Here is a 17,544-nt window from a genome sequence, read left to right as displayed (position 1 = left end):
CTACGAAGTGTGAGTGAGATAGAGAGTGACGCCGCTAATGTGTGAGACGGATAGATATTATTCGACTAGTGCGAGCACAATTCACAATAACGACAGTACGTTACGCTACTTCGTTTACTGCGCACCTTTCCGTATTCGTTCGTCTTGATTTCGTACTAACAACCTTTTGCTTCGTTTATTGGACCCCGATTGCTTTTGATTTGGATTTGGACTGTTTAGTTTCTCTTTTTTACGACCTTTGCTTTCCTCTGGACCACTGTGATTGTGTTGTGACACCATGTCCGTGTACACCGTACAGGAATATGCCAACATGCACCTCATTTATGGGGAATGCAGATGCAATGCTAGTGCTGCAGCTAGACTTTATCGTGAGAGGTACCCAAATGCTGCTCGTCATCCCGATCATCGAGTTTTTACGAATGTGCACCGTTTGCTCTCAGAGGGACGATTCCCAAGCGAAGCGCATAGTGAAAGTAGAAGTTTCCATCATTACGAGGACGTCGTAATGGAAGCAGTGGAAGAAAACCCGAGTTCTTCGGTACGTGGAATTGAAGCAACTACAGGAGTGCCAAAAAGTGTAGTTTTTCTGATAACAGTTATGACCTGTCCTATCACCCCGTTCCGGCTTGACGTCGCGTCCCGGGACACCCTGTATATAAAAAAAATACATACAGTCGAATTGAGAACCTCCTCCTTTCTTTGAAGTCGGTTAAAAAAAGCACTGGGTTTAAGGTGAACTGACTTTGAACCTACACAATGAAGTTTGATCCAGTGTTCAAGGAATGAAATCTGGACCCTGCCACTCTGCGTATCAAGGATGCCGCTCTCTTTCTCATAATTTCCTTATTAAGTAATTACTCCTACAATTGCAGTGTGGGAAACGACAAAAACCTGGAGGGTCTAGAGTTTGGTCTAACAGTCATTCCGTTGGTGACCAATAAAGCGGACCTGGCCACTACTCAAATGCTGGCGTCAGATCTACTTAAGATGCTCCTATCTGATCTTCGGATCTATGAGATGGTTGTGATTATGAGGGAAATTTTCTTCACGACTGACCATTATAATTTGAGCTGTAAGTACATTTTGTAACACTTTAATTACCTGTATAATATGTTCACCATTGAGTGGACCGCAACTAAATATTTACCTAAATACTCGATTATACATTGACGCTTTTTAAAATTTCACTATTATGCATTATTTACTTTAACACGTGAAACTTGAATCTACAGTTCTGTAGGAGCCACAATGTTGTTGACTAAAAAACGAAACTTTGCCATCCTAGCCGAGACCTGGTACTACTACTACGCAATTGTGATTCTCCTGGACACTGGTCACTGCGTAGAATCGTACGCCTCTTGCGAAAAGTTCTACATTAGAAACGGCGACGCAATCTTCAGATCCAAGACTCCTGAAGCGGCGTGGAACTACTTCGTCTGCATCTGGCTGGTGTAAGATTTGTTGTGTAATTATTTCATACCTACACAGTAGATATGTAATAATTTCATATATTAATAATTTGAATGTAGACTTGGAAGCGTCATACTAAACACAGTTTTCTTTGTGTGTTTGGAATTTATCAAATTCCACTTTTCGTTACCAAATTCCGTATTTTATTTTATTGTACTAAAATACTGTATTTATATATAGTAAACAATTAACAAAGAAGCTGATACTTCGAATGCTCGGTGCGTCGATTTTACGCCGGCAAAGTTCGTCGGCAGCATTGGTGCAGCGCTCATATCTACAATCGACTATAGCCCCTGGTTAAAGTTCCGAGAAATCAATTTAAGTCAGCTGCTATAGTCTCTATATACATCAGCCTTCTCCCAATAAACATCCCATATTAAGTACTTACATATCTTTCCCATAAATGCATTAGGAAGGTATAATACAGGTAGCATTATACCTTCCTAAAGTACAGTTTATTTGCTAACGTCAAACTATGCTGCCAATTCCGTAGTAGTTGTATACGGGTTGGTTTCCGCCATCGCTTGCAATTAATTATATAAACTAATTTCATACTTATGCCGCTATTTTATCTCTGTACTTACAGCACAGTGAGACTAGGAGCATGGGAAAGATCCATTTTATGGGAAGAAAAAATAAGGCAGCTGTACACAATATACACAAAGGAACCACATGAGTTCAGTACCATGTTACTTACTAGATTAATTGAGGGGTTCCTTATTACCTTGGTGAGAGAGGTAAGTTGCTGACAATAGGTGTCTACCCACTCATCCAGTCTATCGCATTCTACTGCTGGACATAGGTCCCTCCCAATGTGCGCTATATCGCCCGGTCACTTGTCGCATCCATCTGCTGCCAACAGCCTTTCGCAGATCGTCACTCTATCTGGCCAGAGGGTGTGGGTACTACACTACGTTTGCCGAGCCGTGAAGTCCACTCAAGAACTCGTTTCCCGCATCAGTTATCAGTTCTTCCGTAGATATAGCCTGCCCACTGCCACTTTAGCTTATTCTACCAGCTATATTGACGACTTTGGTTCTCTGTAGGATAACCTAATTTCGAATCTTATCCTTCAGAGAAGTTCCAACCATAACTCGTTGAGTGACTTTTATCAGATGGTCTCGCCTAATCGTGAGTGTTCACATCTCGGCTCCGTATGTCATAACGTGTAGAACGCACTGATGCAAAACCTTGGTTATCAAACTTTGTGAAATGGAAAGAAGACCCGGCGTAGTTTTTCAAACGCTGGCAAGCCAAGCTGAATCCTTCTTTTGGCTTTCTTCTCATTCAAGTTGTTTCTGCCTAATCGCAGAATTTGCCTAAAGTAAGTAAGTGTATTCGGAAATAACCTCAGCGTTGGGTTTCTGAACAATGCGATCATTGATCATGGCTTTGGTTTTATACATGTTCATGCCGAGACCAATCCGTTGTGAGGCGGATGCTAGGCTGTCCAGGATCTGTTGCAACTTCTCCAGCAACTCCATCGTTAGGACTATGTCGTAAGTGTGGGATATATTCGCCGTTTATGTCCATGCCCATTCTTATCCAGTTCAGCGTCTTAAACATATCCTCCAATGCGGCTGTAAAGTTTCGGTGATGTGACATCCCTATCAAAGGTCGTTAGCCAGTGATTGTCATTGAGTTTTTTTTATTTTAATAATAATATAATAGAGTAATAAAAATATATTATGTAATATAGTTCCCATATCTGTAACACCGAATTATCGTTTATTTACGAATTACAGATCGACCATGGAAACATGAAACAGACTATAATAATAATTAATGCCGTGGAGACGATGTTCCGACAAATAAAAAAACCGACTCGGCAGTCATCTCTATATAAGCCTCGGTAGGTAATTTAGATTGAATTTAATTAAATTTCCTTTACTTATTAAGTAAATGTATAGTTTTCCTGTAGTAAAAGTTGTCAACGCCTTAACTAAAGTAAAATAACGCATGCATTACGACATACATATTATGTTACCTACTGTTTGGTTGTAAAATTAATGATACTTGTTTGTCTAGGATATGAAACTATTTTTTTTCGGATCTAAATCGCGCGTATATATTTGTTTTTTTGAAACATACCCACAGTTCGGGCATTCACATGGGGACGGCTGACTGTGTGGAAGAAGAAGATGGAAGAAGACAGCTTGATTTTGATTGCCTCTCCCAATCGGAAACTGCATCTTTTCCGAGTCGAGGCGCATAATCGCGATTCACAACTGGCCGATCAGAAACATTTGACATTTTTAATCGGAACAGTAGTTGATTTAACTCACAAATTAGAAAGATATAGTAGGAATCAGGTTCATCTTCTCGCTCAGAAACCCATCTGAATTCGAGACTACCCGATCGGATCGATTCCGCATTGAATCGAAATCAGGACTCAGTTACATGTAATATTAATGTAAACCATATTTTACTAATACGAGTAAATTGTTACAAAAGTTATTAATTAAGTAAATATCTTGTTTTTAATCCGTTTTCGCTTCGTTTTCGTGTTACTTCTTTTTCATTCAATAATTGAATACGTCATGCTATTAAAAAAAAGTAAAAGGCCCTTATGAAATACTTAGTATTTTACGAGTGCGAACAGTACGAAGTGCAGTGATTTTCACTAATTACAGGGGTTTCCCAATTTAACAGTGGTATGAAGTAACAGAAAGAATGCGTAAAGTCACCTTCTCGAATTCCGATAATGAGCATGCAAATACATCGACCTCTGCAGAAACGCTTTTAATTATTCTTATTGCCCATAAAGCAACCTAGATACTGTATTACTTTTCCAGGTATTATCTCTTACGTGCATACTATGAATGTATTCGAGGACGAAATAGCAAGGCAAAAAAGAAACTGAACAAAGCCTATGATCTTGCAAAACAAAACGGACATAACGTTATATTAATTTGGATCAAACATATTCGTAAAGTATGAATACAGTTTTTTTTTTGTGTAAGCCTGGTGGTAATTGTAAGCGACACGCGTATCCATAACAGTTGCAGTGCCACTTCGAGGTTTAAACCCCTGAACAAGTCCCATGTGCCAGTAGTTTCACCACCACTCGTACTCTTCAAAACAGGAACGCAGTAACGCTCACATTACTGGTTGGCGGCAGTAATCGACTCATCCGTAGAACAAAGACCTATGTGGAAGACTACTTATTCTATTATGGGTGTAATTTGTGGTTGTCTATGTGTGTGTCCATGCCTCCCGCGACACAGGGTTTCCGTAGTGCGGGTCTATGTTGACTGTGTGCGCTATTATAAAAAAAATCCTAAATCCCGCAGACTTGTTAATGGTGCCCAAGTAAATTTTAAACCCAAATATGGATCAGTGCTATGTAGGCGATAGCCATAAATTTAAATGAACTCATTTTAGAGGTGAGTCGGTGAGGTTAATTCAATGAGTGACCGAGACACCGAGAAAGGATCATTGAATAAAATGTAGAGGTGGTTACTGTACATATACTCTTATGTGCTGGGTGGTTCACGAATTCAAGAGATGTGTCGTAACTGGAGATATCCAGGAGGTGAACTGCGTCTCTCTGTATAGTTAAATTGCAATTTGAATTCCCTTGTCACGGTACCATCTTCTATCGAAGATGATGATCATGAGGCCAGCTTCGCTTTATTAATGCATTTGTTAAACTAACAAATTGCGGTTTATGTTAAAAGCATGAACTTTCAACCATTTTGTTGATATAAATAAATATAAGGGCGCATTTATTCGATACGAATTTCATCGCGCTCACCCCGCGCGGTCGAAGAGCGGAGTCCGCGTTGCCGCCGCGCAGCGACCGCGTGAGTCTAACTGTAATACGTAATACGCTCTATTTGTTTAACTTTTACATGTTAACTTAAATGAGCGTTCCGGGCACGCGGCCGAGACTGGTTTGAATTTAATCTGTGCGGCCCGCGCGACGACCGCGTGGTCACCGAGCGGAGCCCGTGGCGGCCCGCGCGACGATCGCGCGTAGATTTCTTTTAAATTCCTTAAATGTTGTTGCCTAGTAAATAGAATTCAGATTCGTCATTAATGTACGTGGAGGTGTGGTAACTGAGCGGTCGCAGTGCGAAAACTTTCTCCTCGTGTAACTGGGCGCTAACAATGCTTATATTTAGATGTGCAAGAAGTTCACCGAGGAGGGATTGCCTGATTTCTTTGCTGTCATCAGTGCTCGTATTGCTTCCTTTTGGGATAGACTGCGTTGTTCTGATAACGGCATACTGAGACCTATTTCCGCCAATACGTCTGGCCCAATTTTTATTTTTAGGTAGGCACTGACGTTTCATCCATATCGACGCATACAGGAAATAGATACCTAAAACGAAGACCTATGCAGGTCGCATCTTATGACTTTATTTTCTTTTAGTTTTTTATATTTTATTCCAGTTTATTATCATTATTGTTGAATTTATATCACACTGTATAAGTAAAAAGGGATTTTTGCCTAAAATAAACAATTATTATTATTAAAAGAGTCTGATTCGACCTCCGAGATCGTTTAGAGATAAAATTCGATATTGTGAACATCTCTTCAAGTAGGACACACCACAGTCGTGGTTATAATAAATCGTGGGTTTCTTTTATAAGGTGAACGTGGGGGCAACATCATCATCATCAGCCTATCGCAGTCCACTGTTGGACGTAGGCTTCTCCCAATGTGCGTCTTTTCGCCCGGTCTTCAGCTTGTCACATCCATCTGCCGCCAGCAGCTTTTCGCAGATCGTCATTCCATCTGGCGTCCTACGTTTGCTGAGTCGTATTCTTTACTCAAGAACTTGTTTCCTCCATCGGTTATCGGTTCTTCGACAGATATGGCCAGCCCACTACCACTTCAGATTGATTATTCTATCAGCTATGTCAAATAGTTCCCGACCATAGCGCGTTCCATAGGAGGTAACAAGTGTAGTATTATTTATTGACATGTTTTTGCCTGCTTTGTTTTTGGCGTCTCTGAATTTTGCTCGCATCATCAGTTGCTAAGGTTGAGGTATAAAATGACAAGGTTTTCGTATTTTTGGAAATGATCAGACAATTATCTAGGAGCTGGTGATGACACTTATAATGCTTATTTTGATTTCAGCATTGGCAGGGTGTTCTGAGTAACAATTTGGTAGATTTCTGGACAAATCACATTGAAACTGATAATTTGCTGGATTACACGGACTTTGACCCGCTCAAAACTCAAATTGTACCTTACACGTTGCCATTACCAAAAGATTTTGGATAACCAATGGGTACAAGGAAAGATTATTACTTATTATTTTATATCACGGAATGACACTGTCCAACATTACACTGAAAACATTTTGCATGGATATATCATTCATAACCTTACTGCTAATGCTCTGATGTGGTAAAAATTTCATTAGGGCACATTTAAAAATGCAATTATTGATGCTGATATTATTACCTATTTTAATATTTTAATTTTTTAATTTTGCTCTTAAAAGTTGATTGTCGGGCTTCATTGCCTTTTTAATTAATATAATATTCATGCAAACGATTGTAGAGGCATAAAATTAAATCGGCTAGTAAGAAAAGCTCCGAAAAGTAAATTAAAAACATACTTATTCAAAATATGAATATTACTGCGTTATTTACTAAGCCACCGAAAACTTTTGTGCATATAAAAATAAGGAAACAACCGATTAAAATGAACTGAACGTTCCGAAAAATCTTGCTGACGTAATATTGCTCTACCAACTTTGTTTTACGGAGTAGCCCTTTTTATTGTACATCAAAAAGGGCTATATTGTAAATTAAAAGCGATAGCCTTATTATACATTTCATAAACATCACATTACGAGTGATAAATAGGACATAGGTACATCGGTAAGTTAGTATTTATTCGGAAGTTTAGTGTATATTATTCGGAAGTTTTTTTTGTTTCACCGTTTTTTTCGTAGAATTGTAATTTGAACAGGTTTTGATTGTTTGCTAAGTATTACTATTTTTGTCGGTATATTCTGTTTATTTTACAGTAACTTATTTTAACGCAGCTAAGTTAGTAATGCAGTTAGCTTCTGTTCGCTGCAATTAGGTACAGTCGTTTTTCGGAACTTTTATTATTTCCCAATTCAATCGCATCAAATCAACATACACCAAGTACCTACAATTATGTTACGTGTGAATATGTTCATGCAAAAAAATTACATGAAAACGGAACTGGCATTTTCATTCCATTTTGGTAATAATTTAACTTATTGAAGATTGGAATATGTGCAATGGGATTGTAGTTTAATTTTGAAGAAGAATTCGCATTTACGTTGATGTCTTGTTTTTCTCTAACTAATTAATAAAGTCAAACTTTTTTTATAATCACCAAATGTTTTAATGAAATTATCATAAGTAATAGGCAAAATAATTTTATTCAATAAAATAAAATTTTGTTATCTTCCTCATCCCCCAGGTTTTGCAGACGACATCACTTTAAAACACAATCAAAATATCGCAATAAAGAACACATGCTAAAGTACACGACAATGCGTTGTACGTAACATTTTGACGTCGAATTTCACGTTATTGTAAACGGGGACGTGCCGTTGTCCATATAAACACTTGCAGAGAAACTTGACCCCCTTCTATAGACATCTTCGTGCTACGGATCAAATTTCACAGATGCAGCCATGCATATTTTATTATCAACGACGAGGATCTGAGCGTGAGACAAGTGCGAACCCGTCCTTGACAATTCAGGCACTTGCTTTCACTTTAGCATCTTCCTTTTTTTAGTCATTCTTGACTTGCTGAATTTTGCATTACAGTGTACTTTAGAGTGTTGCTTACGTAATAAAATAACGATTAAATTACACATTTGATGCATATTTCCAAAATACTAAAACGTAAATTGTACAAATAATAACGTTAGAAAGCGTACAGTCGATAATTACATACCTAACATACATACCGAACATTATAAAGCGATCATCCACTGTTGTCTGCTTTTCAGTGGACGATAATATCGTACAATAAAATTGAACATATATATTTTTAATTTTTTTTATTGGAGAGCGATATTAGCTTAGTGGGACAAAGGCTGCTAATTGAGACGTCGAACAGTTAAAATCCTTGTGGCGGCAAGTACCTACATACCGTACCGTCTTTATGTAGATGCTAGGGCTTTCATTCCCGGAATTTCGGTCTCGAAAATTTCCGACAATTTTTTGGCATTTTCGAAACTGAGGTTTTCAGTCTCGGAAATATGTATATAGACTTTTGAGATTAAAGCCACGTAATTAAGAAGTATTAAAAATGTACTAGATACACAGTATTTTTTTTTTATTGTGGTTACATGGATGTGGCAATAATCTGGAAAGGAGCTTAATTTATTGCATGGAGTTTGAAGAACGGTTGTAATAAAATCAGTCAACTTTGCTTCTTACGTAACAACTATAAAAATTAATTTGAGTTAATAAAGGACTTAATTAAGATATCGTATTTTAACTGCCTAAATGCCTAGCCTATAAGTATGAAACCCTATTTTTAAAGTAGTCTCGAGTCTCGTTTTTGCCGGGATTTTCGAGTGTGCCTTAAAATAATAAATCGGTTGTATTTCCTAAACAAAGGAGCGACTAGTTCTAAAATTTCGCAACTAGAACCGACTAATTCACGCCTTTTTCTATGTGCAATCAGATCTAAGCTAGGAGCCGAGGCTCTCGAGATTAAAAATGGTGCCGCCGGAATAAGCTTAGTTTCAGCGTGGACAGTAAAACACTTCAATAACTTCAAAACGGCGTAATGACTAAATCTAATTTTTTACGACTAGAACCGACTAAATCACGAGTTTTTTTAGTGTAATCAGATCTAAGCTAGGCGTTGTGGTTCTCAAGATTGAGAAATGGTGCTGCTGGAATAAGCATATTCCAGCGTGGACAGTAAAACACCCTTATAACTTTTGAACGGCGGGCCGACTAAATCTAGTTTTTTGCGACTAGAACCGATTAAATAGCGGCTTTTTTCTGGCTACTCAAATTTTAAAAACTCGACCATGGTCACGCTGGAATAAGGCACACGATTTTCGAGACCGCACTGAGTCTCCATATTTTTCCCCGGGACACGGAAATTCAGCGAGATTGAAAGCCTTAGGAGGTACACAGGGCACATCACTTGTTCCGTTGCACTGGAGGCAATAGTCGAAATAATTGTAGAGCTTGATGTGCTGTTGACTTAACAAGCTTGACACTTTGGACCTTTCTTATAGCATGCGACATAAAGTTGAATTTAATTCATCCTTTTGATCGTGTACCTGAATATTTAATTTTCATCAAAATTGCAAACTGCGTCCTCTAGTATTGTAAGGAAAGTGATAATAAACAATGTTCGATAAACCGCGCTTACTTTGCTAGAGGAATTTTTTTAAATTATTTAATTATATACATACAGTCAGCAGCTTTTGTCATACTCTGTACACAATGTATAACTTCATACTGTTAATCAAAACCCAATGCTATATTAATTATTATTCGTCTGCAAACCCTTTGACGTAATTTACGTAGAGACGTGATATGAATTATACAGAAGAAAGAAAAGTCCGAAAAGCTTTTAGAAAATTAAAAAGAGGTCGTAATTATTGATACAAAGATAAAACACTCCGAAAAAATCCTTCGATCCGGCTGAGTTCGAACTAACGTCTTCCAGCAAACCGTGCCAGTCGCTATGCCAATTAAGCTGGTAGCTGTAAACGTACCTAGCCGAGTGAAGAAATAGATTTCTCACAGATGGCGCTATGACAAAAAAGTCGTTAAAAACTAAAAACAAAGATCTGCAACAAGCACATAGAAAAATTCGTAAGGTCCGCTAGTCGTTCCGTTACTTAGTCGGCATAGCGTCTGCCACAGTCTGCTGGAAGACGTAGGTTCGAGTCCTGTCGATTCGAAGGATTTTTTCTTAGTGTTCGATCTTTGTATTAATTATCATTACAGACTAGTGGAGTAATTTCACAAAAATAATTGAATATAATGGTGGTCAAACCAAAACGTCGTGACATTCACTAAACTTAAAAAGGACTCGGTTTTTATTTCTATTCTAGAATATATACTGTACTTTAGTGGTAAAGTGTGGAGTGTACTTGAGAAAAGTAAGCCAATATTAGATGTGCACAGCAAATACTAAATTTTTCTGTTAAATAAAATAAATATTAAATTTATTTTATTCATAATTCTAATTATACAGACTTTTTATCTAAATCCAAGGAAACTATTGTTCAGAAGTAGACTTCAACATTAATATACTCCTGAAGATCAACAACAAAGCTATTTTAAAATAACGTCCAGCACATAGCCAAATTTAAAATAAACGAAAAAAATACTAAACTAACTAAAATACTAAATACGAACCCTTCGTCATTGCTTTACATATAAAAGAGTCACCAATGTGACCCTAACGGTAGCAAAAGGCGCAACGTCTTATTGGATGGACATAAAGCCTTTCCTGACCGACTCGGACCGATTTCGAGTTTATAAGCGAGGGACTCCCTTAAATGTGTAACGCCACTCAAAAGTTCATACATCGTACACATATTACCTACACGGCGGTAACGCATACAGGGTGTTTGGGCCTTTATTAAAATAAATCAAAGTGAAATCAGGATCAACAAGTTTCATCGATAAAAGAATTGAGATGGGTGCTAAAGTATACGCAGGTTTTAGGCAGATAGGTAAATGAAGTTAGTTTTTTTTTTACTTTACCAAGTGACGGGACGAACAAGTGGCGAACGCCTGGTGGTAATTGACACGCCTATTCATAATCAGTTGCCACTTAGAGCTTTTAATCGCAAAGAGCTTAGGGACACTGCCACTGTGTCCATCACCCTGAGACATAAGTTGACAAGTCCCCTGTGCCTGTAATTTCACCGGCACCCTTATTCTTCCAAACCGGAACGCAATAATACTCACATTACTGCTTGGCAGCAGAAATAGGTAACGAGTCAGTACTTTCCTGGACAAATTTTCACAAGGAGCACAAATATTACCAAGTATTCACTTAGAATTGAACTGTTTTATTGACGAAACCGACCACGCCCTTATTCGTTGTTTTAAATTTGACTCCTTTTTCACTTGCATGAATTTGGTACAACTTATATTAAGAAGTTCACGCTTAATATTACGTCTCGTACTTTTCTTATAACCTGTATATTCACATTGAGAACTCTCCTGTGTAAGTTACTCCAAACAACTAACCCATTTCGATTTTTAAAACAATTCGCAACATCTAACAATTTATACACATCGCATACGACATTGGAATGAAAATATAATTATGTACAAAAGTTCAAAATATACATTTTCTAATAGGACATCGACATTCAATTACAAATTTTTGGTAGAAATTAAAAGTCCTTTGTTCTTTATATTAGGAGATTACAATTTTGCTCTCATTTCTCTTTAAGATTATAAAGTAATGGCATAGTAAAATAAGAGAAGTATGGTACTCCGTATAAAGTAACTGCGCAGCTTGTACGTGTGCGCAACCGCGCCGCGCGCCGTTAACGGCCGCACACAATCGCATAATAATGAAAGGCGCGTTGGGACGACTAGTATCAAGGTGGTTTTTCACAGACAAGGCGAAACGAGAATAAAATTTGTATGGCAAAATTTCATTCATTAATTCTCTCCTCGCGCATCTTCGGTGGAAAGGGTCTGGATTGAGGAAGATGGGCGAGGCCAGAATTGAAATGTTTGTTGATAATATAATATTGAACCGTATTGCTGCCTACATAGAGCTACAGTTAACATAAGTATATAATAATAATTTACGGGACATGTTAATTCAGCCGCGTTTTTATCGTTACATGAAGTGAATAGCCCTGAATCTTCACTATACACAATCACAGCGCGAGCTCGCACGGGCTATTAAAGATTTCAATTCTCGTCTATTCACACGTCGCCGGTGGAAAACTATTTTTAACTAGTTTATGCGAATTTGAGTGTCCGTACACGGCGCGCACGCATACAAGCGTCCTGTACGTTTGTATGGAGTTACCATACGTGTTTTATTATACTATGGTAATAGTGTCGTAGCGTACGAAAGTAAAAAAAAAAATAGGTCACACAATGTCACTGCGCCATAACAACCTCACTGCATCACATTGAAGTCGTTCAGCGTACGCAGTATGGTCTATTTTAGAATCTGTAAAAATTCTACAATAATGCAATATGATCTTAAAAATAAAACAAATGAAGTTCCATGCATGTTGTAGAATTTACACAAATAACTTTTTCCAGTGTGTGACCAGACAGAAACATCATTTTCATTAATTGTAATTAAAGAATACATAAAATATATTTAGACTATCTACACTACGTCTCCACTTTAAAATGCATTTAAACTATTCGTAAGTCCTATGTCTTCAATTGATTGAATTCATAATAGCTGCTGGTGATTTGATCTTCATTACTGATTTATGCTTTCTTATAGATGTGCAAAGACTACACTATACAGTACCAGGCTTGAGCAAAGTGTTGTACACAGCTCAAATAACTATTACATATATATCACTATTACATACATTTACATATCATGTACACTTTTGAATACAAACACAAGCTGCAGTAGATAACGGAATAAATCGCACTGGTAATACAATAGTGTATTAACTCAAAAATGTATTTTTCAGAATCAATAAAAAACGAATTACACACTTTCCGCGAAAGATTGTTAAAATTTATGTATAGGTTAAAGTTTATTAAAGACATCTAAACGATTTCCTGCTTGCCAAATTTATTTAAAAATAAAAGGGAAGAAATGTTTTCATATTTTTGAGTAAGGACTGTTTAGTCCAAAACTAGGTCACAAAGTTTGTCTCATTTTGGAGATAAGTAGATATCTTTTGTTTCTTGCAATATTCAAACGACGGTTTTATTGACGTGTAGATAATTTTACATTGAGCAATAGTATAATCTTGAATTTCACATATTTTGAGTTACCGACACTATTGAAATAGCAGTGCGATATGTGACACTATATAGCAGTGTAGTACAGTCGGTGCTCTCACTTATCTATCCACTATTTGTATAGCACTTAGTACAAATAGTGGATACTTAAGTGAGGGCACCGACTGTACTCTGGGCTCAGCCGAACTCGGTCCGGTGTATGTAAGACATACTTTAATTGACCGCATGTGGGATACAACGACTGCTGGTTGTTATTCCAAATCTAGCAATGACAAATTAAATTAGATCACACATATCACCCCACACAAGAACCAATGTGAGTCAATCTTATAATTGTATTGTAAAGGTAATGACCTTGACAATACAATTAAACTAATAAAGGATGAGCTCACAGAGAAACTATCTAAAGATAAACTTCCATCAGCCACATAAAGGCATCTCAGCAGAGCTTTCAAAACCTTTGTTCGTAGAGTAACAAAACTATTAAGTTATCAGCACAACTATCATAATCTTTGTAGCGCAATTGTGACATCTTAATTAACAGTGTGCTCCATATTTACATTACATCTGTTTCAATGAATTCTCTGCATGATGACATTCCAGTGGCGTCATAAAGTTGTTGCAACAAATGCTAGATTCTACTTAACTGCAATTCTAGCCTCATTTATAATCTATTTAAATTTTACAACTTTATTTTATCTTACCCCTATAATCAGATCATATACCTAGGGCCCATGTGTTCACAACACTTAAAAACTTATTTTTTGTGGCACAAGTTGTCTTTCAAGATAAAAACATATATTTTTAGCTCAATACATATAGTAAAACATTTATTTTTACATCGAATTGCTGTGTTCAGCTTAATTTCAAAAATAATAATTGAAGAAACAAGGATCAGTACAATTACCTAGAATTTATACAACAACAATAGTACGTTGATGCTCTAAGATACTTGATTTCTAACCAAGTTTTTGGTTTGGTAACAGATATGTGTAAAAGAATTCCAGCTTTTTAGTTGAAGTTTACATTTATGTAATATAATTAAAGATTAAGTTGGCTTATAACGTTTTTTAAAACATTATTTAATAATGATGCAATAAGGAAGACTTGGTTGGTATCTGTATGGTGTGAAAACAAACTTTTAACATCAGTAAATGCAAAATAAAGTCTTACACGAGATATCGCCCCTGTAAATTACCAGTATTCTATAGGTAACACAGTACAGTCTATTCGCGATCTGGGAGTAATAATTGACCCCAAGCCCAACTTTATAACCACATCACGACTATCTGCAAAATGGCCAATAAAACTTTTGGTTTTATCATGCAAGCATCCTCAGAGTTTCGTGATTCTAGTGTGGCACATTTATACTTTACAATGCATTTGTAAGAAGTAGGCTGCAATACTGCGCGGATCCTTATGAGGATTGGATAAATACTGCAGATTGAAAAAACACAATGCAAATTCGCTCGATACTTATATAAGATAATGTATGGTTACTATCTGCTGCTCTTCCCTTCCTTATTTGTCTACAGAATGGTCGGTCTTGACACCTTGGAAGTAAGACGTAAAGTTCGAACTTGTACTCCATTACGTATTTCTTCTGCGAGGTAAGGTGGACAATCCCGGAACACTGAGCAACGTAGATTTGTTTGTGCCAAACAGGAACGTCTGCAGGCGCCGATGCCGATATCAATTGTTTGCGCCAATTGTGTGTCGCATGGGGACACACTTGCCGCCGGGCTGACAACGCGCCCACGAAATATGTCTCACGTTGCTTAATTGTCTAGTCCCCAAGGTCCAGGATGCTGATATTTTTTTCAAAAGCATTACTAAAGTAGTTTATAAGGTAAACTTAGCATATGAAATATGTATGTACTATAAGAAATTAGGATGAAATTGTTTTGGTTGTTACTGTAAGTTTACATTGTGTTTTTATAAATAAATAAATAAAATACCAAAATTAATTTTACAGCTCACATGTTAAAAGTTAAGTTTTTTTTAATATCTGTCTTCACACTGATCTCCTCAGAACCAAATACTCAGTTAAGAGGGTTAGATATCTTAGGGCATTGACTGTACATGACACTTGGAATACATTTTGTGAAATTTACATTATTGTGTTGGGTATAATGTTGACACATTATTATTAGTGCTTAGTAGAGATTCATTAATCAATTCCATATTGTATTGGAATAAAGCTTATCTTTTCAGCTCCTTCTCCTTTCTTGAGTCTTATTTCACAAGCAATCACTTCCTATAGAACAGATCCTTTTAGATAATATATTAATTTATATGATACAAATACCTTTCAATGATGGAATTTTAATAATAAGTCAAGTACATAAAGAATTGTGAAAATAATCAACTTAAAAATTAAACAAGCATATGGATACAAACTACGCTAGTCATGGGTATGATCCATTTCAAAATACATAGAAGCCTTTAAACTGTACAGGATGTCCACAACAATTTATTGTCCTTTCAAAGTATTATATTTTCAAACCTATGAAAGTAAAAACTCTTTTAAACATTTTGGCAATGGCAGTAATTTGACAGATCCGTGATTGTTCACTCTCTGTAGTATTGCATCTCGGCATGCATGTTGTAGTGTTTTCACTGAAAAAATTGCAAATAACTGATAAACAATATCAAACATGATATAATTTGATGCCTTACTTTCTCAAACACGTATCTTATAAAAGGTGATTATTCAGGACAGAGTAAAAATTTGCATTTATTTTAAATTTCTTAGCAAGGGTGTTAATTTGGATGCATCACTTTATGAATAGGTAGTGGCAGCCCTAAGACACAGTAGGCCCGGGCCTAGGGTGGCCAGATTTTAGGGGCAGCCAGTCGTGACAAAAAATTCACTGATAATAATAAGAAATAACTTAAAGTACCTAAATATTCTAAACGCTCAGTATATGGCTGGTACTGACTACATGGCCTGGGGTCTAGGGCGGACAAGACTGCCAATCCACAACTGAGTATAGGTAAAATCCAGTGTGTGAATATGAAAGAAATGTAATGTGAAATTAGCCCGCAAAAATGTATATATAATGCATTTTTTACATTTCAGTAACTTTATGCTTTAAAATATGAGTTTGAGAAATTAAGGCGACAATATGTAGTTTTTAAAATTAAGACTAGGTGATATACAATTTATATTTATAATAATTAATTGGTAAATATTTAAAGGTGCTTATTTACTGATATAATGTAACCAGGACTTACCTCCATAAAGTTGAACAATTTTCACTTGCTTTGTTGTACCATAGACATCAACAACAGCATGTAATGGCCCTTTAGTAAACGGAATCGCTTTTGTACAAGGACCCTGATCTTCTCCATTTATAATAAAGTGCATTTCTGCTAAGTCAGGCTCATCTTTCTTTATTTTTGGGCATGGTACAAATACAACACCTATGCGACTACCAGCATCCATAGGTAATATCCCTTGTGGGGTACCATTTTGTGAATATGTCTGAGGTTTTAAGAGCATCTTAGATATGTAACCTCGCGGAGTACGAACGGTATGTCCGTCACCAAGTACGGAAACGCGTGGCTCGGTTTCTCGACGCCCACTCGCTCCTTGGTTCACAAGTTCAATCAAAACATTGTTCTGTGATTTTGAAATGGGGAATATCCAGGACATACCAGTATTAGCCAGATCAGGGAGAGCATACTGCGGTAATCCTTTGTCACCCAAAGCTGCAGTTTGCGGATCTAGCAGCGTCAAACCTAGACGCATGTGCCCACTCCAACCGCGCTCAGTCTTCTCAATTTCCACTAAAAATATCTCCCCCGGCAACAGCGGCTTCTCGCTAAACGTCAAACCATGTGCAAAACTCGCTTTTCTATACGCAACAGTGTTTTCTTCGAACAAAATAATGTTGGAACCGTGATAATGATGGAACCTCGACAACATTTTTACGAAATGCGTAGACACATTTGATACAAATTATTTATGTCAATTATGTCTGATTTTAATGCGTTTTATACAGTATGAAATAACGTAATAGGCACTAATGTACCATTTTAGAACACTTTGATTATTCACTTCACTTCGCTTTACACAATTTTTATTTTTAACCTATCAAATCAAGTGAAGTGAATTAGACGAAACAGATTTTTATAATCTTACCTAGTGTCAAAGTCATTGAAGTTT

General features: G+C 36.8%; 2 protein-coding genes across 2 annotated transcripts in view; one reads left to right on the top strand and one right to left on the bottom strand.

The window, feature by feature from the left end:
- LOC113230843 (adenylate cyclase type 10-like) overlaps positions 1-6,709 on the top strand; it is a 71,749-nt gene extending 65,040 nt beyond the window's left edge. The window contains exons 31-38 of the mRNA XM_026464942.1: positions 873-1,072; positions 1,286-1,451; positions 2,057-2,207; positions 3,216-3,322; positions 3,568-3,658; positions 3,802-3,872; positions 4,266-4,404; positions 6,563-6,709. Coding sequence (XP_026320727.1) covers positions 873-1,072; positions 1,286-1,451; positions 2,057-2,207; positions 3,216-3,322; positions 3,568-3,658; positions 3,802-3,872; positions 4,266-4,404; positions 6,563-6,709 — 1,072 coding nt within the window. The remainder of the gene's footprint in view (positions 1-872; positions 1,073-1,285; positions 1,452-2,056; positions 2,208-3,215; positions 3,323-3,567; positions 3,659-3,801; positions 3,873-4,265; positions 4,405-6,562) is intronic.
- Positions 6,710-13,557: 6,848 nt separating this feature from the next.
- Positions 13,558-17,397, bottom strand: LOC113230970 (neuralized-like protein 2). Its single transcript, XM_026465084.1, has 2 exons — positions 16,611-17,397; positions 13,558-15,992 (listed from the first exon to the last, which is right to left on the bottom strand). The coding sequence occupies exons 1-2, from the start codon at positions 17,302-17,304 to the stop codon at positions 15,880-15,882; spliced, it is 807 nt and encodes a 268-aa protein (XP_026320869.1). The 5' UTR covers positions 17,305-17,397; the 3' UTR covers positions 13,558-15,879.
- Between the last annotated feature and the right edge of the window lie 147 nt (positions 17,398-17,544).

This window comes from Hyposmocoma kahamanoa, unplaced genomic scaffold (genome assembly GCF_003589595.1).
Source record: "Hyposmocoma kahamanoa isolate Upper Pololo Valley unplaced genomic scaffold, ASM358959v1 64, whole genome shotgun sequence".
NCBI lineage: Eukaryota > Metazoa > Arthropoda > Insecta > Lepidoptera > Cosmopterigidae > Hyposmocoma > Hyposmocoma kahamanoa.
This window is presented reverse-complemented; position numbering and strand designations above follow the sequence as displayed.